This window comes from Chiloscyllium plagiosum, chromosome 9, assembly GCF_004010195.1.
Source record: "Chiloscyllium plagiosum isolate BGI_BamShark_2017 chromosome 9, ASM401019v2, whole genome shotgun sequence".
Classification (NCBI taxonomy): domain Eukaryota; kingdom Metazoa; phylum Chordata; class Chondrichthyes; order Orectolobiformes; family Hemiscylliidae; genus Chiloscyllium; species Chiloscyllium plagiosum.
Window position 1 is genome coordinate 66,353,385 of NC_057718.1, and position 23,525 is coordinate 66,376,909.

Here is a 23,525-nt window from a genome sequence, read left to right on the forward strand (position 1 = left end):
CAATGCAACACATTTTGACTAGCATTTGTATAATTCAGGTGTTCCAAATATAATCAATTTTCTCCCCTAAGGTTATTTTGAACTTGGGCTATCTACTAGACAAGGTAACAGATTGTAACTTATTTTATGTAGCCAGTATTTTAATTTTCTTTTTGAAAGAAATATTCAATAAACTTCTGGTGTCTTGAATTTCTTCATTTATTCATGTGGAGAAGTTTTGAAATTCCATGTCTGAATTGTTATCTTCAGATAGCTAACAAAGTTCCTGTTATCAGCTCAGCTTTTTTCTTAATCACGGTGGGCAGCACAGTGGCACAGTGGTTAGCACTGCTGCCTCACAGCGCCAGAGATCCGAGTTCAATTCCCACCTGACTGTGTGGAGTTTGCACGTTCTCCCCGTGTCTGCGTGGGTTTCCTCCGGGTGCTCCGGTTTCCTCCCACAGTCCAAAGATGTGCAGGTCAGCTGAATTGGCCATGCTAAATTGCCCGTAATGTTAGGTGAAGGGGTAAGTGTAGGGGTATGGGTGGGTTGCCCCTTGGTGGGTTGGTGTGGACTTGTTGGGCCAAAGGGCCTGTTTCCACACTGTAATGTAATCTAATCACTGTAAATGACATCACTGCAGGCATTGGTCATCCCAAAGATTGTTGAGTTCTAAGCCTTCCATGACGTTTAAGAGGCAACACTTGCTCAAAACCACTCTCAACTGAATCAGGGTTGGATCCGTTGCCTCCTTGTTGCTCAAAAGTGGGAAAAATTGTGCTTCAGAGTGGAGCTGCCCCATCTGTTGTTTAAATGGTTGCAATTAAATCCAACTCTTACAACCTGTCTATAATACCTGCTGTGCAATGATCATTACACGGTTATCCTTGAGGTGTGACATTCAATGACAACCTGAGGTCTGGCATATGTTTCTGAGACAGGCTTTTGCAACAATCTGCTACTAAACCAGTCTTTGGTCAACCTTCGTTGATACAAACGTTTGCATATTCATGGATGATTGCAACTCATGAACTTGATATTATTGAGAGAATTTATTTGTCTGAAGGTAACATGGCAGCATCTTTATCCTGACTCCATAAGTATGAAATTAAAAAGTTCATTTTCAGCCCAACTGACAATGAAAAAATCTTTTTAACACCTATGGCTTGACTAAATGGAGAGTCAAATATGAGATGCATCAGTTCTGTTTTGGTGATGTGGGAGGTGCTATTTGTTGCTTTCAGAGCCTTTGATGTGACCTGCTACACTCCATTCTTTTCAAAAGTGCATCACGTGTGAATATGTCATACATTTGCTTGAAGAGATACCACCATATTGAAGATGTTTTAAAGCAGTTCTTAATGTCAGAATCTTTTCTGATTCTAAAGGACTTTGAAACAACTTTCTACAATGTTGACGGTGCACTAGTACAGTGGTGAATATATTGTTGCTTGAACTGCAAGTGCTGAACCTTTCTTCAGTACTCGAGAGCCTTGGCATGCCTGCCTTCGTGTTTAGTGAAAGTCTAACATTTGCCTCATTAACAATGAATTCTCATGCTGCTACTTTGTTGCAGTAGATTTCAGTAATTCCCATGATAAGTTTGAATGCTATTTAACTTGATATTTTCATGCTAATGGTTAACATTTTAATTTTGTCAGTCAAAATATTCCATCTTGAGAGTCACATGCTACCTTTGCTCAGTTTAAATGTGTGGGATCCAGTCAGTCAGTAAAGTAGGGTGGGCGTGAAATCTAAAGGCATTTCCTTCCATTTTACACACATTTAATTTTAGAATTTATTTTACTTTATTACTTTGAAAACAGTAAGTTTTTACAAAAAAACTTTGTTATTTCTTTGTGTTCTGACCATATTAATCATTTCTATAGAATCATAGAAACATTACAGCACAGAAAGAGGCCATTCAGCCCATTGGGAATGTGTCAGACAAATAAGCTAGCCACCCATTCAAATGCCACTTTCCGAGCATAGAGTCTGTAACCTTGCAAACTATAGCACCTCATGAGCAGATCCAGATTACTTTTTAAATGAGTTGAATATTTCAGTCTCAACTACCAAAAGGGGCAGACACTTGATGCTCTCGGTGAATAAGACCATATGACATAAGAAGTAGGAACAGAAGTAGGCCGTTCTGCCCATCAAGTCTGTTGTGTTATTCAATGAGTTCATGGCTGATTTGACAATGCTCAACTCCACTTTCTTGCCTTTTCTCCATCATTTCTCAATAACCCTGATCCCTTTACTGATTGATTTGTCTATTTCAGCCTTGAGTATATTTAACAATCCAACCTTGTAATCTCCCTGCGGCAAAGAAATTCACAGAATCTTTTACTCTCAGAAGAAACTATTCCTTATTTGTCTAAAAGGTATCCCTTCACTCTGGCATTATGTCCTGTGATCCTAAACTCTCCCAAAAGGAAACAACTTGTCTACATCTACCCCTTCAAACCCCTGAAGAATCTATTTCAATAAGGTCTTCAGTCATTCCTCTAAACTCCAGTGAATACATGCCCAACCTACTCAACTTCTCCACATAAGAAAATGCTTTCCTACCCAGGATAAACTTGGTGAACCTTTTCTGGACTGCCTGCAATCAATTATATCTCCCTTCAGGTAAGGGGACTAACTTGTGCCCTGAACTGTTTTCATAAGACCTTCCTATTGTTATCTTCTATTTCCTTTGACATAAATGATAACATTCAATTTGTCTTCTCTGTTATCTGCTAAACTTTAGATACTAGCTTTTTATGATTTAAAAATGAGCACTCTAAAGTCCCCCTCTGCAGCTTTCTACGTCTTTCTCGACTTAAATAATATTCAGCCCCTCTAATCTTATTATCGAAATGCATAACTTCACAGTTCCCTACATTAGATTACATTTGCCATATTTCATGCCCTCCTATTTAACCTGTCTATATACCTCTTAAAATCTTTCAGTCATCTTCACCACATGCCTTCCTACCTATTTGTAATATCTCCAAGTCATCAATATATATCATGAACGATTGTATCCCCAGCACTGATCCTGTGCCACTCCACTAGTTTCAGGTTTTCATCCTGAAAATGCACCCCCCTCCCAATAGCAACTCCATTTTCTATTATTCAGTGTATTTTTAAGTTTTGCAAGTGATATCTTAACAAATACCTTTTGAAAAGCCAAATATATTGCATCTATTGATTATCCTTTGCTTGTTATCTCAAATAATTCTGATTAATTTCTTAGGCATGATTTCACTTTCAGCAGTGCTTACTCTGAATATATTGTGTTTCTAAATGCTCTGGTATTATGTCCTACTCTAACATTTTTCCAATGGTACATGTTAAGCTGGTTGGCCTATAGTTTTATATCTTTTTTTTTTAATTACCTTTTTTCTCTTTTTGAATAAGGGTGTTACATTTGGCAATTGTCCAATCACTGGGATTTCTTGAGAATCAGGATTCTTGGAAAATGACTGTCAGTGCATTCATAATCCCTGTAGTTACTTTCTTTAATACCTTAAGATGCAACCTGTCATGTCCAGGGTATGCATTAATGTTTAGCCTTATTAGTTTTCTTTAGGTTTTTTTTGCCTGTGATAGTTACTGTATTTATTTCCTCTTCATCTTTTACCCCTTAATTTAGTGGTTTTGGTGTCCTCTGCTTTCAAGAGGAATGTGAAATATTTATGCACTACTTGGCTATATTTACATTATTATTTCCCCAGCCTCATTCAGTATGGGATCTATATTTACTTAGGACTCTTAATTTTGATATATTTAAAGGATGTCTTTTGTCCATTCTTCTGTTAATAGCTTGTTTGCACTCAGTTTATTTTCTTCCTCTTTCTTTGTCATCTTTAGCTTTTAAGACTCTTACAGTCCTCTGGTGTACTTTTTGTCACGTCAAGTATTTTTTTAAAAATTGACACTATCCTTAACTTTACTGGTGAACTCCCTTCCTGAATCCTCCTTCCTTACTGGGATATATCACTGCCATGTCACATAAGGTATTTTCTTAAATGTCTTCCATTGTTCATTCACTGCATTTTCTGTTAAACTTATTTCCCAGTCCACTCCAGATGTCTCTCCCCTCATTAATTTGTAGTTACCCTTATTGGAGTTTAGCTTGTTTGTTTCTGAGACTGGTTTCTCACTCTGAAACTGAATGCTAAATTCTGTCAAGTAACTGTCACTATACACGATTACATCTTTTACTCTGATACCATTTTTTAAACCTAGTTAAGTACACATTGCCAAATCCAAACTGGGGTCCCATTCTATTTGGATCCACATCATTTTGTTCTAGGGAGCTTGCCTGAATACAGTCTTCATAAATTCTTCCTTATAGATGCCTCTGCCATTTTGATTCTTCCCAATTTTACATGAAGATCAAAATCACCCATGATTAATATACAGCCTTTTGGATATGCCTTCATATGTGGCTCAGTGGTTAGCACTGCTGTCTCACAGTGCCAGGGACCTGGGTTCAATTCCTGCCTTGGGCGACTGTCTGTGTTGAGTTTGCTTATTCTCCCTGTGTCTGCGTGGGTTTCCCTTTGGGTGCTCCAGTTTCCTCCCACAATCCAAAGATGTGCAGGTCAGGTGAATTAGCCATGCTAAATTGCCCATGGTGTTAGATGCATTAGTAAATATAGTGCTGGGGAATGGGCCTGGGTGGGTTGCTCTTCAGAGGGTTGGTGTGGACTTGTTGGGCCAAAGGGCCTGTTTCCATAATGTAGGGAATCTAATGTAATCTAATCTAATCTCCTGATTTATTTTCTGTCTAATAGAATGATCAGTTTAAGGGGCCTATAGCCTACTGCCACAAATGTTGTCTTCCCCATGTTATTTCTTACCTCCACACATATGGATTTGATAGCTTCTGATGGAAACTCATTTCTTGCTGTCACATTTATTCTTGTACTAATAAACTACACCAGCACCCTTTCCTCCTTGCTTGCCCTTTCAAAAAGTCACATTTTGAATGTTTACATTTCAGCTTTGATTACTTTGGAAATGTGTCTCTGTAATGTCTATAGGATCACATATTTAATGTCTATTGGCATAGTTAATTCATTCATTGTTTCGAATACTATGTGCATTTAAGTAAAAAGCTATTAATTCTGCAATTTTACCTTTTTTTTTACATCTTGGACTTTATTTGCTGCTTTTATTTACATTTATAATCTGTCCCACCCTGGGTGCCATTACATAAATACCCTTTCTCCAGAATCATCCTCCCTCTATAAAGTCCTTGCCAACTGGGTCAGGTCTGCTCTGAGATTGGTGATTCACCCCAACCAAGCCTGTGCTGTACCGAGGAAGGCAATCTCCGAGCCCCTTGCTCGGATACGGTCAACTACGTGCAGAATGGGTGTAGATGCCTGCCTCATTAGTCTAGACTAGAGGAGAAGGCCTTTGACATGTGGGACATGCTGTCCAAAATGAGCTTTGGAAAGGAAATTCACAACTGGATCTGACTGCTGTACACTAACATTGTTGGAGCAGCCCAGTGTTGGATGGAAATTGAGCTGCGGTCAGGTAGGGCTGCCCACCCTGTCCTACATTGTCTGCGTGTTGTATATAGCCTTTTGCTGAGGCCATCAGGAAGGATGCAAACCTGAGAGAAGTGACTATTCCAGGCAGTATAGACCTGCAGGTCAAAGCCTCCCTTTACATGAACAATATCTCTGTTTTTTGCTATGATCAGTTGTCGGTGCGCAGACTGTCTCAGAAGCCAAGGTAAACTGGGAATTGGGCTAACTGATCCTTTATCCCCTTCACTGTCAGGACAGATATTTAAAGGTGCTGGGAATATGGTTTGGAAGGGCTAGGACGTGTGCAAAATCTTAAGAAGAGTATATTGCCAAGGTGAAGCAAAAACTGGTCTTTTGGGAGCACTGCATACTCTCCATGGTGGGTAAAAACCTGGTCATCAGGTGTGAGGTGCACTCTCTGTTGTATGTGGTGCAGGTCTGGCCCATTTCCTGAAGCTACATTGCTGCAGTCACCTGAGCTATCTTCCACTTCATCTGGTAGTATAAGATGGACAGTGTCTGCAGGGACACCATGTACAAAACTCTGGATAAGAATGTACCAAACCTCACTTGATGACCACCTTTTGTGTGTGGCCACATCAAGCTGTGCATAGACCCTCTATACCAAATGTCACTACCTGTCTTCAATGTTACAAAGGATGGGACTGGCCTTGTTGCTGCGGACTGTTCCGTATCCCCTGTCCTTTGTGGATAAATTTGCAAAGAGAAACACCTTTGTCTACAAGTGGTCAGCATGTAGCAGCCTCAGGAACCTGAGGGAAAAGGAGAGGGTAGATCTGTCACATGGTTGCCTGAGCTGACTGTCAGTCATTTGGCAGAATGTCCCATCACAAGAACATTCCAACAAGCACCAAGACATCACTTGGCTGGTGGTGAGAAGGGCAATACCTGTGAGATTCCTTGTATAAACCTGGTTGGTCTGTGCTACCGCACACTGCCCTTGAAGCAGCTGCAAGGTTGGGGCGGGAGGAAGCATTCAAACTTGCACATTTCCTTATGGAATGTGTCTTTACAAAGGAAGTCTGGAGAAAAGTGCAGTGGTTTTTATTGAGGTTTGTCATGAGTATCTGTGTGATGCAGGACTCTGCTCCACAGTCTGGTCCCCAGGATGCACACAGAGACAAACATGACTGTGCCTGGAAGACCATCAACTCAGTGAAAGATGCTTTTGGTCTGCTTGAAACTTTTTTGGCCTTCCAGAATAAGGAGTTGACCCTGACGGAGTATTGCAGGCTGGCACATTCCAAAGACCAGGACTATGTACTGAGGAATGCACTAAGGCTTGGGGCTACTGCCACCAATGTGCAGTGGGGAAAGACCACCATCTGAGGTCTTTCCACTGAAGTTAAATGGGGGGTCTGTTTGGTTATCAGACCCTCCTTATACCACAAAAGCATGTAAATTATAGTCTTGTATGTATAAGAGATGCCTTTGGTTTGTTTGGATAGAGTCAAATGCCAATGTTTTCTTTTTCCCTGATATGCTACTGTACCGAACCAACTTATATTTATGACCATGTGTATATATAAAAATATACTTTATTCATAAATACTTTTGAAATAATTTTTTTATTCACTCATGAGATTTGGGCTTTTCCTGGCTAAGGCAGCATTTGTTGCCCATCTCTAAATGACTAGAGAACAGTTCAGAATCTAACATATTGCTGTAGGTCTGGAATCACACATAAGCATGACCAGATGAAGATGGCAGTTCTCTTCCCTAAAGAACATTAGTTAACTGGATAGGTAGAAATTTAGAATTGAATCAAAAGAATAGAAATTAGTCAAGAATATCATTAATATTACAACATTGTGCTTTTTCACTCCTTCCTCAAGAAAGGTATAAAACTCATCACTGTGCCATTTGCTTGAACTACACTACTAAACTGGAAACTGTAAGCCTAAGGAGCTTATCAAACAGTGCTCTGGTTTGGTTGTACCTCAAATACACTTTTGAGTTGCAAAGGCATTGATCTACAAGCAATCTTAATGTCTCTTTTAAGGTATAGAGTTGTGCAGCAATGCAGCAATCTGCAGTGTATCTCAATGCAGTGAATAAATTGAGGACAGCTGGAGTTCCCTTCAATACACATGTGCTTTGCTGAGGAGAAACCTTATGAGGGATTTCACAGTGCAACAAACAGACCACACAAAACAAAAATTACAGGGAACATTGAACTGAAAGCAATCCAGTATTTAAGGCAGATTACAGAAACTTGAGTTTTTCAGCCTGTAATGAAGGCATTTAATAGATGATCTTGGATGTGCTGATAAGAGGGAAGGGCTTAGAAAAGGTGAATCCAGGATATTTAACTTCGAAAATAATACTACAAGGTAATGTTTGTACTAATAGTTAAAAAGTCTCGACAGCATAATATGAATAGAGTCAGAGAGATGTACAGCATGGAAACAGACTCGTCGGTCCAACCCGTCCATGCTGACCAGATATCCCAACCCAGTCTAGTCCCACCTGCCAGCACCCGGCCCATATCCCTGCAAACCTTTCCTGTTCATATACCCATACAAATGCCTCTTAAATGTTGCAATTGTACCAGCCTCCACCACTTCCTCTGGCAGCTCATTCCATACACGTACCACCCTCCTGTGTGAAAAAGTTGCCTCTTAGGTCTCTTTTATATCTTTCCCCTCTCACCCTAAACCTATGCCCTCTAGTTCTGGACTACCCGGCCTCAGGGAAAAATTTTTGTCTATTTACCCTATCCATGCCCCTCAATTTTGTAAACCTCTATAAGGTCACCCCTCAGCCTCTGACGCTCCAGGGAAAACAGCCCCAACCTGTTCAGCCTCTCCCTTTAACTCAAATCCTCTAACCCTGGCAACATCCTAATAAATCTTTTCTGAATCCTTTCAAGTTTCACAACATCTTTCCAATAGGAAGGAGACCAGAATTGCATGCAATATTCCAACAGTGGCCTAACCAAAGTACTGTACAGCCACAACATGACCTCCCAACTCCTGTACTCAATACTCTGACTAATAAAAGAAAGCATACCAAACGCTGTCTTCACTATCCTAGTTTGTAGGTTCTGAGACAAAGATGTGGGATTGAAAACTCTAGAAATATGTAAGATACAGTTGGAGGCTGCACTGAGAGGAACTCAATGTTCTTGTTGGATGGTTCAAATGCCCTTCCTCAACTGTAACCAACTATTAAGCTTTTCTCGTCAAGTCTTGGAAAAATTAGTCTGGCCTGATACCTCCAACATGGGGTCCAAACAAGTTTTTAAAAATTCAACTTATTTTCATGAATATTAAGCACCAGACCCTTTCTAGAATCATGACACACAGCAATTAACGTTTGCAGAATAATTATAAATGTGATTGTCTATATTTGCATGATAAACCTCCATCTCTCTGACAAGTCTGCCTCTTTGAATATTTTCCAATCCATATATCAGACAGCATGGTTATGGGTTTCATAACTAGAGTGGCTGCTGACTCATGAGACTGTTGGGAGTTCTGTCCTGGTGGTCATTAACCGCTGTTCCTCAAGCGACATGTGGTATCAGTTATCATTCTTTGGTGTTTTGCTAACGATCTTGTTGCATCATGGCATTAAACAAGGTTGTGCCTCAAAATGTTAAGCATATGCTGTATATTGTATAACTTAAGGTAGAGATCCAGAAGACTAAAAACTTATTTAAAAATGACATTGTCTAATCTAAACAGCAATGGTTCAATAAATCCCTTGGGTATATGCAAAGAAAAAACATGATCTATGCTCCCTCTGACTTATGGAAAACTAGTGGGGAAATGCACATAATGGAATGGAAAGTCTCAGGAGTTGTGAAGAATGATGGGTGGAGTATCTTGATTGGATGAGAGTTCAAAATTAAGTATCTTAATAGTAGGATAAAATTTAACAGTTAAATTCCCTTACCTTGAAAAGTGAGGCAGTCTTCTCCATTGCATGTTGAGAAGGTTTTAATGTGATTCATTTGCATCTCGTTAAACGGACGTCATAGGACTGAAGTGCTCTGTCCCAGTTACATCCTAACAACAACAAATCCATGCATTTAGATATCTTGTTGCATATAAAGGACACGTATCTGGTGGATTTAACTTCTTCCAGGAGTTAGGAGAAACTTTTTGTTCTGATGTCCACTGTAATGAGATGACTTTAAATTGGGGTTAGAATGCATTGTGCTCTGAGGTCTCCAAGTTGAGTGAAAGTGGCAAAGGGGAGATGGGTCAGTGAGACAAGGGTGAAGTACTGCACATCTGGGGGTGCAAGTGTAGCTATTCTGATGTGTGCTGCACTTCATTTGAGGTGATGACTGGAAGGGTGTGTCAGTGAGCTGGGTGTTCAAGGTGTGGTAAGTTAATGCCTTGTTTGGGGGGTGCGGGTTGGTGTGGGAGTGGGGTTCTCGGGTATTACGCAGCAGTGGAAATATGATAGAAATGGTAGTTAGTAAGTAGGATGAGGTAGGTTGAGAGTTGAAGATCACAGAAGAGGATTGTAAAGTCTTGTGGGGAGGTCATGGAAAATGAGATGCAGGTGACTTCAAGTGGGAGGGAAGAGAGACTGGGCTCAGTTAAAATAAGAAATGCAATGTACACGTCGATGGGATCCATGGAAACTGGGGAGGTTCAAGAACGAGAATGGTGACAGGAATGATGACCGCATGTGTGAAAAAGTGGTGAAAACATGATGTCTGAGAGAATAAAAATGTATTCAATCTTTAGGTGAAGCTGAATTGAACTATATTATGTTATTATACTAAAGTGAGGGGAATTTTCTTTGGGTAGGCAGAGTTGAAGCTAACAATTTTTGGTTGTCTATGGGAGGTGATAATGCTTCATTCCAAAAAGCTCAGGAATTTGAGGTTCCCTTTGGATGCAGAGAGCCAGGCAGACAGGACAGCAGGCTTTGCTGCAAATGTGACTTTCTCATAGGTAACAGGTGAGAGAGATTGCACCTACACTATTATCAGATCACCTTGGCAACTGCTAGCTCTGTATTAATAGCAATGAGTTCCATTCCCTTTAATGTGCAGCTAATGTATGACCACAAGGCAAATACTTCAGGTTTGTAGTGCCCAAGTAGTTATCGTGACTTGTGCACTCTGGAGCAGTTATCGCTGGCTGGCTACTCCAGCACAAGAGTTACTTCCACACCAATGAGGAATCCTCTGACTGTGACTGAGCAGAGGTACAATATTCCACAAGGGCCATCATTCAGCAGACAATGGGACTGCTCAAAATGGGATTCATATGGTTGGGCTGATCAGATGGTACATTGCAGATTATTCCAAAAGAGCCTTATTGTATGTACTGCCCCCCCTGCTTACTCTTTGGGATGTATATTAAGTGAATAAAATATCATCTTTCTACCTTGCACTAGTAGTCAAGGGTAATTTTTTAAATTATATAATGGTAGCGTTATCTATTTAAAAATGACATTTGCACAGATAAATATAGCCTTTGCAATGAATTACTTGCAACTGTGCTTGCACAGCATTTCATACATCTGCAATTTCAGGTGTCTGGATGGATTTATAAGAGTACCTCTTTGAAAGCCACATGTTGTCTTAGCTCGGTTTAGTTGCTAACATGCCACGTGTCCCATGTAATTAGCTGAAAATGACCCATTTTTTCACTTTAACATTGCATAGTTGTGCATCCTCTGTGTCTATGGCTCAGTTTTACTATTGGATGGAGCAATATTAAATACTTTGCATGCATTGCCCTGAGATAATTAAGTTTTTCAAGTTTCAGTAGTGTTACCTTTTTCTCATTAGAGACTGTTTCACTTGGCCATGGAGATCCCAGCCTGGAGAAATATCTTCTCTTGCTGCATCTAGCAGAGCCTTCCCACAGTTTTCTAAGGAAAACTTTGTTCTAACAGGCAAAACATGATTTAAATTGCAACAAGTTTACTTGGTGCAGTTTTCCACTGACTCATACTGAAGATATGTTTGGAAGGCTTTTGTAGAGAGAATTGTGTAAACACTAGGGATCATTCATATGCATCTTATGTTATGGTGATCGACTGCAAACAGTCATCTGTGTGTTCCTCTATGGTCTTGCAAACCAAATTAAAATTAGATATATCTGAATATTCTTGTCCTATATGCTGCCAAATGTCTTCAGAGTTCCACTGAGTAATTTTTAATTTCAAGGATATGTTCAGTTTTGAGATGAGTTACTATGAGAGGATCAACAGTTGCCTTATTGGTAAGGATATTTTAAAGATGGAAATTCTGGGTAGCACTTCATTCCTAAATGTCAAAAGCCAGTTTGAAACAATCATATCGGTAAGAACTTGGTTAATCTATTCTGTAGATACTTGCCTTGCAAACAAACCATTATCCAAAATGTAAATTCCACTTTGTCTGTTTGTATTGCTGTACAAGATTGCAGTTCTGCTAGAGCAGAAACACTGAAGTGGATATTTTCCAACTTGTACGACATTGGAATTGGTCTCTCATGAATACTGAAAGATAAAATGTCTCTGAACGGGGTTCAGTGCATTTTGTCTGTACCACCTGCCATCTGCACTGGAAAGTGTTGATTTTAGACTCTGCTTTGTTCCTAGGTTAATGATGCTTAGTTGGAAAAAGGATTGAGAGGCAGAGAATTTTAAATGGTATTGAAATCACTGCTCAGAATTAGAAAGTTGACCAATATTTCAGTTCTTAATTTCCTTTCTAGTGGTAGTTTTATGTGAGAGTTTCTGAGAACAGTTTTGACTTTGATGCCTTGGTGTCTAGTTGCGCATGAAGAAAGACCACTTGGATAATGTTGGAAGTCGGTTGACATTGAAACTGTAGTCCAATAAAAGTCTGAGGCAGGGAAGGGGCAGAAATTGGAGAGAAGAGTGAAGAAAATGAAATCAGTTGGGTCATGTCATATGAAAGATCAGAATGTTGTCAGAAAATGAATCCAGAGTAGTAATATTGCCTCATCTGCTCAGTATTAAAACTCCTAATGACTGATATGAATATTAAGAGTGTATAGTAAAGTTCTTTTCCTGTTACAAACAAACTGAAACCTGCAGCAGAGCTCAAAGTGATAGAGCAATGCTTCAGTATTATTTGAATTGAGTGCACAGATAAATATTCCCTGACTGGTCTAACTTGACTTTGATTCCCCATGTGGAATTTTGAAATGGGGAAAAAGTTGATTGAGATTTGAATATTCCTAAACTTATATTTGTTAATTACATTTTCATGTAATATTTAAGCAAGGTCTGTCATCTGGCTTTGTGTTACAGATCTTCAAACACTAACCCTGCCAAGAGGGTAAGCCAATAGCCACCTAGGCTTTTGCCATCTCCCTGTCAATTTGGTGACATTAAATCTTGCTTTATTTTCTCTTGTTTTCTTGGACAGAGGTTCGGCCTAAGAGTCATGTCTCCTCAGAGTGATGTAGCTGTGATCAGGAATATGGGGAATCAAGGATCCAGACCCGAACAGAGTTTTGTGCCATAATAATGCATGATTCTTAAAAACACCATTTAAAAATGTAAACAAGGGATGTCAAGACAAAAGTCCTCAGTTATGAAATATAATTAGAGTTGTGGAGGAGTTAGTTGAGCACTAATGTATTTTTGTCATTTAATTGTCAGACATTTTGTTCTGATGAAGTGTTATGCTTGAAACTTAAACAGTTTTAATCTTCAGTGATGCTTATCTTGCTGAGTATTTTGGAATGTTCCCTTCTGTTTTAGTTCAGGCACAGGTGATTTAAGTATCTCCCCATCTTATTATATTTGGATTTTGTAGGATCTTAATATACCAAGAAGGCTCAAGGTTCACTTAGATGATTGCCAGTGTGCAGGGATTGTCTTATGAGCCAAGGATAAACAGGTTGGGATTCTGCTCACTGGAGTTCAGAAGAATGCGATATGATCTCATTGAAACATAGTGTTCTTAAGAAGCTTGATAGGGTATGTTTTGAGGGGATATTTCCCTCACAGTAGAGTCTCGGACCAGAGGACACAATTTTAGAATTAAGGGATGTCAATTTAAGGCTGAGATGCAGAGGCCTTTTTCCCAAGAGTTGAGAGTTTTTAGAAATCTTTGGCACAGAGCTGTGGGGGCAGATACTTTGTGCATATTTAAGGCTGTAAGAGATCAATGATCAGGAGAATCCAGGGTTATGGGGAGAGCACAAAGTGAATGTGAGGAGTGTCTGACGAGTCACATTCTAATTGAATACTGGAGCAGGCCCAAGGGACCGAAATGGATTACTCCAGTTGTGCATCTCAAAATTCGTATCTTATATTTGGCTGGCCAGGATCCCATGCTCCCTAGCCCCCACCTTGTCCCAATTTGCCCATCAACACATTGTTCACCAAACAAACCATGCTACAGTCCCTCATCTCGCATGCATTCTCCGAGCCACGGAGCAAGAAGCCATGTGCTCCTGGACTATGCTGCCTCTGTAGCATTCCTTAGCAGACAGGAAGCCAAATCTATAAATCAGGCTGGCATCCCTGTAGGGTACTTGTCAATACAATACTTGTCAAGGTACATGAATGAGATTCCAAGAAAACAAATTACTCCATCTATAAAATAAGTGGCATCAATAAATTTAAGTCTAAAAGCCTTTAATTAGTCAGTGGATTGAGTATAGGAATTAGGAATTCATGTGGCAGCTACACAGCATTGGTTTGACCACTTTTGGAATATTGCATTCAGTTCTGGTCTCTCTGTTATCGGAAGGATGTTGTGAAACTTTAAAGGGTTCAGAAACATTTATAAGAATATTGTCAGGCGTTGGAGGGTTTGAGCTGTGGGGAGAGGCTGAATAGGCTGGCGCTATTTTTCCTGGAGCATTGGAGGCTGAGGAGTGACCTTTTCAGAGTTTTATAAAATCATGAGGGGCAATGCTGGCAAATGGGACTAGATTAATTTAGGATATCTAGTTGGCATGGACGAGGTGAACCGAAGGGTCTACTTCCATACTGTACAGCTCTAAAAGCCACTAAATATAATTATATTAATACAGATATTGACATAAAACTGACAGACTACATAACATATAACTACAAACAGGTTAAACAGGTGCAAAGGTTAAAATAAATATAAAGGTTGTAACACAAAGATTTCCTAATCTTTCTTTTGTGAATGAATTCTGAAATATAAAGAGAATGGCAGTAAAGTGAAATGTTTAATTTAACTTCTGTATAAAATAATTCCAAATCGGTACAAAGGGCTGATTGATGAGTCATTCTTTCAAGTTAGTTAACAATCTAATAAATACAGGCCTAGCAGATCATCGTAATCCTGGTGAAGGCAAATCTGCTCCATATGAGAACTTTAGGACACCTCTTGTGCTCTGTAAAATCTGAATTAAATTTTCTTTTCTACTCGAATTCATTGTGGTTATGTTGTTTGATTATTAATGAAAATCTCTCTCAAATGAATAATTAACAAATAAAAGGGAAATTGCATAATAAGGCTGATTTTGCTTTAAATATGTTTAAAAACAATGTCTGTGCATTTATGGTAATCACAGACACAGGCATCAGAATCTGCCACTTGTGAATTGAATTGAATTTATTGTCACATGTACCGAGGCACAGTGAAAAGCTTTGTCTTGTGAGCAATACAGGCAGTTCCCGCAGATGAGTAAATAATAGGTAAACAGCAGCAAAAACAAAATCACAGTTACAGGTGAATTGTGAGTCCATACAGTATTCTAACAACAGTAGGGTAAAAACTGTTACAAAACCAGCTGGTGCGTATTCAGTCTCCTGTACCTTCTCCCTGATGGTAGAGGTTGTAGAAAAACATTGCCAGAGTAGGTTGGATCTTTGAGAATGCTGGCAGTCTTTCCTTGACAGCGGGCGTGGTAGATGGTTTCTATAGATGGGAGGTTAGCCTTTGTGATTGTCCGGGCCGGGTTCACCACTCTCTGTAACCGTCTCCGAACTTGAACGATACAGTTGCCATGTCAGGTAGTGGTACATCCAGACAGAATGTTCTCAATGACGCACCTATAAAAGTTGGCAAGAGTATTTGCCATCATGCCAAATTTCCTCAGCTGTCTGAGGAAGAAGAGATGTTGTTGGGCCTTTGTAACCAGTGCATCCACGTGAAGAATCCAAGAAAGCTTTTTATGGATGACCACCCTCAGGAGCTTGACACTCTCCACTCGTTGCACCCCTGTGCTGTTAATGTGTAGGGAGGCATGAGTAACATCCAGCCGAAAGTCAATAATAAGTTCCTTGGTTTTGCCAGCATTGAGAGCGAGGTTGTTCTACATGCACCTTTTTTCCAGGTCTTCCACTTCCCAACTGTAGTCTGTTTTATCGCCATCTGAGATTCGACCGACTATGGTGGTGTCATCAGCAAACTTGTAAATGGCTTTAGTCTGGTATTTGGCGACACAGTCATGGGTATACAGTGAGTACAGTAGGGGGCTGCGTACGCACCTCTGGGAGGCTCCAGTGTTGAGTGTTAGTGACGATAAAATATTGTCCCCAGTCTTCATTGATTGTGGCCTGTGGGTAAGGAAACTGAGGATCTAGTTGCAGAGAGTGGGGCTTAGTCTGAGATCACTAAGTTTAGTAATCAGTCTCAGAGGGATAATAGTGTTGAAGGCTGAACTGTAGTCAATGAGTAGGATTCTTACATAGATGTTCTTGGTGTCAAGATGTTCTAGGGAGGAGTAAAGGGCAAGTGATATGGCATCTGACGTGGATCTGTTGGTCTGACAGGCAAATTAGAGTGGTCAAGAGTAGTGGGGAGGCTGGGGTTGATTAATACCATGACTAGCCTTTCAAAGCACTTCATGACCACTGAAGTTAGGGCCACTGGGCGGTAGTCATTGAGACATACTGCATGAACCTTCTTAGGTACATGCAGTATGTCTTAGGTACCCCTCTTGAAACAAGCAGGGGCAGTGGCCTGCTGCAGGGAGAGGTTGACGATGTCACAGAAAACCTGTGCCAATTGATCTGCCCCTGCTCTGAATGCACGGCCTGATACTCCGTCTGGTCCCATCACTTTCCTTGGATTCACACAAAGGAAAACTGATCTGACCTTTGATGCAGTGGCTGTTGGGGCAGGTTTGTCAGGACTTATCCAAATAGGTGTTACCTCTCTGCTGAAATTCCGCTCAGAGCGAGCATAGAAGGCATTGAGACGATCTGGGAAGGATATGTCATCGTCTGCTATCTTGCACTGTCTCTTTTTAGAACCTGTGATGTCATTTAGTCTTTGTTATTAGTTGCTGGGTGTCTGTCTGGGTCTCTAGTTTGGATTAGTATTAGTCCTTGTCTGTCTTAATGGCTCTGCGATGGTCATACTTGGGTTCCTTATATTTGAGTGGGTCTCCTGATCTGAAGGCCTTATGCCTGGTTTTTAGCAGGTTCTGTGCGTCTTGATTCATCCAGGCTTTCCTGTTGGGGAACACACGGATTGACTTCCTCGGTATGCAGCCCTCCACACAGTTGCTGATAAAGTCTGAGACGGTGGTGGTGTATGCGTCACAGGTACCTGCGGACTGTTTTAACATGGCCCAATTAGCCGATTCCACACAATGCCAGAGTTGATCCTCTGCCTCCGACCTCTGTATCCGCGAAGGGGCCTCCTGCTTGAGCTTTTGCCTGTATTCCAGGAGAAGAAACATGATATTGCAGTTGGAGTTCCCAAAATTAGGGTGGGGGATGGAGCGATAGGCGTCCTTCACAGTGATGTTGCAGTGATCTAAAATGTTCGGGCCCCTCGTGGAGCAGATAATGTTCTGGTGGTACTTGCGCAATGCTTGTCCAGGAAGTATCAGCTGAAGGTGCTTGTGTTTTGAGCAGCAGGAGTTATTGTTCTTAGCTTGATGTATTATCCACATGATGGTGCATCCATTTTTTGACTAGGGAAAAGGTTGCATAACCAGACGTTATGATCCATATTGGCACACAATATTATAGATACAAAGAGTCCTTTAGGCAAAGATGAAGGAGATAGGAAAGCAAGACCTCAGACTCCACATTTCTCCCAGTGTCCAAGTGTGAATGAATATAAATAGGAGGATAGAGCGGCTGAATGCATGGCTGAAGAGATGGAGTGATGGCATTAGATTCCTGGAACTGGCTCTAGGAGAGACTGGAGCAGTATAGGCCAGATGAATTGCACTTGTTAGAACTATGACCTTGTGGATGAACTTCCTTGTGTTGTTGAAGGAAATATAGGAGGAGGCTGTTCAGTCCTTCAAGTCTGCTGCACTGTTCAATATGATCATGGCTGATCATCTGACTCAGTACCTTTTTTTTCCCTGTTTCTGCCCATACCCTTTGATCCTTTTTAGCTCCAAGAACTATATCAAAGTCTTCGTTGACAGCATTTAGTGTGTTAGCCTCAGCTGCTTTCTGTCACGGAGAATTCCACAGGCTCAAGTGAAGTGAGGAAATTTCTCCTTGTCTAATTTGGCAGGAGAATAAAAATCAAACTGTAGTTTATAAAGGAAAATTAAGACACACAGGATTGGAAGAGACGCACACACTCAGCACGAGAATAAGAAATAATGAAGTAGTAAATGAGAAGAGTGAGGAAATGCAATGAAATGGATTAGATTTATTGTGCATGTATGTAAATACATAGTCTGTCAAGTAAATTTGGTGAGCTGTCAATGCAGATAATAACATGATACGATATAGGATTAAAGGAGAACTGGTTCAAAACTGTTTAGGACTGGACCAAGTTATTTCTGGGTATGAGGTGTTCTGGAAAGAAAGGAAGAGTGTTGATTAAGGAGGTAATTATAGACTGGAAAGCGGAGTTCTGGAGCAATTAAAGTGCAGAACCCATTTCGTTAGGGGTGAAGAACAATGTATGCATAACTAGATGTGTTCGAACTCTCACTAAATGCTGAGAATGAAATAAAGAAGCTAGCTTCTGAGAAAATTAGTGAGATCTGTAAAGTATAGTGTTTTTGTAATATTGGACTTTTTTTTTATCCTAAGCGTTACCCATATAATGTGGAATAAAATGAGGGACAAGAGATTCGGAAATGAATTCATGAGAAATTTGTGGTTCAATGTTTCTGGCCCAATGAAGGAAGGAGGCATTGTTGGATCAGGTTGTAGGAAATGAGCGGAGTCAAGGGTCAATTCAGAGAATTAGGATTGTACTGTTTATAAGCTTTTTAAGTTGTATACTGGTCGGTTTATGACAAGCCAGATAAATACTTAAATCTAATCACTTTTTGTTTTCAGTTCAAAAGAATCTAGGATTGAGAGAATGCGATTCAGAAAACACCAGTGTTAAGTTCAGAAGCAAGTTTTAGTTCCTCTCCTAGAAGGAACTCAAGACAGTTTAGGGAACTAGTTAATTGAAAAGGGTTTTTTTTTGTTAGTCTTCCAAGCTGGGAGAGTTGAGTTAGAAATCTGCAAGTTAATAGAACTCATAACTTAAGTTCTCAGATTGATAAAAAGTTCATGTTGGTAGATATGAAAGGAAAAATTGAACTGTCTCCAGTAAGGACTCTTAAGTAAAAACTTGAGTTAGAGGCGTAATTTCTCTGGACTTAATTTTCTGTAAGCAGTTGTATCGGGAAATATATTGAAATATTTTGTGTTTTGAGATCTTTCCGACCATCTTCAATATTTGGACACCTAGGTTTGTATTTTAAACTTTTTTGTATGATAAACACCTGCTCTGTTAAAGAAAATCTGCAGCTTTCCGTGATTGTGTCAGTAACATGCCATATCAACTGGCAAAACAAAAAAGCAAACAAATATATTCTGGTTATGGCTTGTCCAGTAGTACCATCACATGGGATTGTAATAGAAAGATACTGTCAAAAGCATGAAATAGTAAGTACTTGAGATGCTACTTGGGTTAACAATAACTAAAAGGATGCATTAAAAAGGCTGCTTGTATGCACGTTACTAGGACCAGGTGAGGTGCATTTGAGGATGCTGAAGGAAGCAGAGAAAATTGCAGAGGTTGAGACAATGATTTTGCAATCCTGTTGAAATACAAGACTGGTGCCAGAGAATTGGAGCATTACAAATGTTTAAAACTCAGTCATGAAGAAGTTTAAGAATGATAATCTGAGGCAAAATTAGCAGTCACTTGGACAAATATGAATCAATTAAGAAAGTCTGTAAGAATTTAAGGACAAATCATGTTTAACTAACTTTGAGATTGTTTAACTGTAAGAAATAAGAACAGGAGTAAGCCATTTGGCTGCCCAAGCCTGTTCCACCATTCAGTAGGCTCATTGATCTGGCATTCCTCGTGTTTACTGTCTGACCTTTCCCTGTATTCATCTATTTCCCCTAATGATCCAGAATCTATCTCTGTCTTAAAACAAAAAGCAAGAATGTTGTTGCTGAGTAACAGGATTGTTGAGGGTAATGTGGTTGACGTGGTGTACATGGACTTTAAGTAAGCCTTTCTTAAAGTGCAGCATTGATTTCACTTTGGCAAGTCTTTTACGGAGCAAAAACACAAGTGGCAACACAAACGGATAGGTTCGAGATGGAACGCAATCACCCGTAGTGAGTCGTTGATATTCACATTAGGTTAGGTTCTCCATGGGGTCACTATCAGGACCTCAAGCTTTTCTCTGTATATTAATGCTGAGACTTGAGTGTATTGGGCATGACTTCAAAATTTGTACATGACACGAAAGCTTGGAAATATTACAAATTGTAAGGAGCATAAGTCATAGAATGGATAATGGAATATGTGAACATGTAGCAGTCAAAGTGGACTGGTTCTCAGGTATGAGAGACTTCAGTTATGAGGATAGATAGGAGTAGCTGGAGTTCTTCTGTTTGGAGGAAATTCAATAGAGGTATTCAAAATTGAGGGTTCTGGTCTTAACTGTTCCCATTAGCTTAAAACATAGGGGCACAAGTAGCCATTCGAACCCCTTTGAGCCTGCTGCACCATTCAACATAATCATAGCTCATTATGGAGCTCAGTACCCTAAATCCGTCCTCCCCAATATTCCTTGACCTCTTTAGCTACAAGAGCTATATCTATCTCATCCTCAAAAATAAAGTATTGGTCTCAGCCACTTTTTGTGCTGATGAATTCCACAAATTTACTGCTGTCTGGGAGGAGAAATTTCTCCTCATCTCAGGCCTACAAAGTTTACCCCTTATCCTTAAATTATAACCCCTATTTGGCAGTAACTCCACAATTGGGAACACCCTGCATCTAATATCTCTAGTCCATTAGAATTTAAAGCTTCTTTAAATGAGATCCCACCTCATTCTTTTAAACTCCAGTAAATATAATTCTAATTAACTCAATCATTTTGTATGTTTCTCCTGCTGTCCCAGGAATCAATCTGATAAACGTTCACTGCACTCTCTCGATAGCAAGGACATCTTCCTTCAGATAAGGAGACTAAAACCGCACACGCGAGTCCAAGTATAGCCTCACCAATGCCCTGAATGATTGCAGTAAGACACCTTTATTCCTGTATGCTAATCCTTCACCATGAAGGCCAGAATAAAGCTTACCTTCTTTACTGTCCACTGTACTGGTACACTTCCTTTCATCGACTAGTTACAAAGGCACCCAGTCTTGTTGAACATTCCCCTCTTCAATTTACAGCCATTTAAATGATCCTTCATAATTTTGCTAACACATAGATAACCTCAAAATTTGCATGAGTGTGGAGAGTGGCTGTGTAGGATTAGTAAAGTTGCTTTTGTAAAGAGCTGGCATAGTCGTAGTAGCCTGATTGGCAGCTTTCTGTATTAAAATCATTCACTGGTTCTACGATTCCATTAAAGATGTTAAGAAAGCAAGTGTAATTTTTTTGTTGTGAAAGATGGTGTCTTTATTTTGTTTGACTCCAAACTTTGTATGTTAAAAATGGAAAAAAAACTGAACACATTTTGAGAGAATATGTTTGAATGTATAGTGAGTTTCAATAGCCATTTCCACCATAAAAGTATTAATGTACAAAAGGGGATCTTCAATTTATGAACATCTGACTTATGAACATTCATACTTTTGAATGTGATCTCAAATGAGGGTATAGCTTTAATGATGCAATATACGAACATTTCCTGCGTTTAGAAATTGCTGCTTTGTTGTTCTGCAATGTATTCTGACTTATGTACAAAGCATTTGCATACAGATATAAAAACTGATTCACAGCCTGTAGTAGCAATTGGAAATTGCATGGTAACAAATTTATTCAGACTCACGATACCTGATGGATGTGTTTGTTATTTACAGTAATTAAGATTACTGATAAATGCCCTGGCATTCCAGCTTAAATTGCATCTTGTAATTGTACAAATGTGAAGTAACAAAGGAGACTTGACTGTCTATAAATATTTGAACTGTGGAATGTCGATTTTTAAAGAATATCTCTTACTGTCTTACACTAAGTCAAGTCTGGTGCTACTATGTCAAAACCATTTAGAGATTCTTTTATCTATGGGACTTCCAGAAATGTAATCCCATTGAAACTGACTTTCCCAGGTGTTTATTCTAAGATATTTAAGACTTGTTTTCCTGCATTAATTGATAATTCTGTTTACAACTGCATGCTGGAACTGACTTCAAAATTGGATACATTTTAATACTATTTCTGCAAAGTAACAAAAATAATTAGTTACTGTTCATTTTTTGAGATAACTGTTTGCTATTTTCTTCCTTATCCTCAGTGCAAGATGGGTAACTCAGACAGCCAGTACAATCTGCAAGGAACTAAAGGTAACATTGAGGGGAAGTCGATGCCTGTTGGCAGGCAGAAGTCATGTGCTCTGAAAATTCGAAGTGTTCACGCCAATGAAGAAAAATCACGCTCTTCTTTTGGCTGGGGCTATAGTGGCAGCAACATAGGTTACAAAGCAAGATCTCTGGGCAAAAATTGCCTTTCTCAGCACAAAAGCAACCAACGATACACTTTCAATCGTTCTTCATGTCAAAATGAGTCAATGATGGGTAGTAGCAAAGCATATACCAGGTGCCATCAGGGTCACATGGGGAAATATCATGGGAATGATAAATTATCTGCAAACAATTTTGGCTGCTTTTATCTTAACAAAACAGACAATCATACTAAAGCTCCAGAGTACAATGACTTTGTCTTAAATGGACACAGGATAGCTGAAAATATAACTCCATTCAAGAAACCAGAAGGAGAAAGCAGTCCAAAGGTTCTTATCAAAACTCTGGGAAAATTTGATGGGGACATAAGGGTTGAGTTTCATAGTGGCAATGGTGATGCTGGCAGCAAAGCACCCTGTGATGAATCCCATGGGCCAGTTCAACTTTTGAGATATTCTCTTGCAATGGAATCAAGTAAACAAAATAATGTACAAATTGATGGTAGTAAAGGAAACCTCATGGACCAGAGTTCTTTGCTTGGTGAGGAGCGATTAAAATCAAGCAAAGGCAGCTCGATCAGCTCTGAGTATTCTTGGCCAGAGTTGCCTTGGGGACACAATGCATACACCAGCGATTATGATAAAATGCACATAATTGAGAAAGCTACTGAGGCAAGTAATCTTGAAAGCATTTTACCAAATAATGACCATCTCTTCCAAAGATCATCTCTCTCTTCTTTGCAAATGCTATACAATGATGCTGCTGTAGGACTTTCCATACCCTCAGGGAATGAATTTTCAGATGGCTACAGAAACATGGCTTTTAATCCTCACAATTTGTTTGAGAGTACATTTTCCAACTGCATGAGTGCTCTATCTGATGAAGAGGGTAGAGGAAACACACAATATACCTATTATACACTTCCGTGTCGCAAGCCCAAGCACCTGTCTGAGGATGGCTCTTCAAGAGTTGCTCTAAAAGGTCGAATGCGGCGTTTAAGTGCTTGGACTGGCAGCCTTACAAGAAAGAAGAGGAAACTACAGGCAAGTAATCTTTTGGTTTGGTGGAGTTTGAGAATTACCACACTGTTCTAATTTAAAATGGTATATACACTAAATGCTATCAGAAGAGGAATACTTTGATGCTAGAACTGTTAACAGATTGTCAAATGTGAGTTTTAAAATTTAACCTTCAGTCTTCAGAACAGGTTCCA

General features: G+C 39.7%; 1 protein-coding gene across 6 annotated transcripts in view; it reads left to right on the forward strand.

Annotated features, from left to right (window-relative positions):
* Positions 1–23,525, forward strand: part of LOC122552912 (rho guanine nucleotide exchange factor TIAM2) — a 370,627-nt gene that overhangs the window by 130,853 nt on the left and 216,249 nt on the right. For all 6 annotated transcript variants that reach the window (XM_043696131.1, XM_043696135.1, XM_043696133.1 and 3 more), the window contains one exon: positions 22,147–23,355. In XM_043696131.1, the coding sequence (XP_043552066.1) occupies positions 22,147–23,355 (1,209 nt within the window). The remainder of the gene's footprint in view (positions 1–22,146; positions 23,356–23,525) is intronic.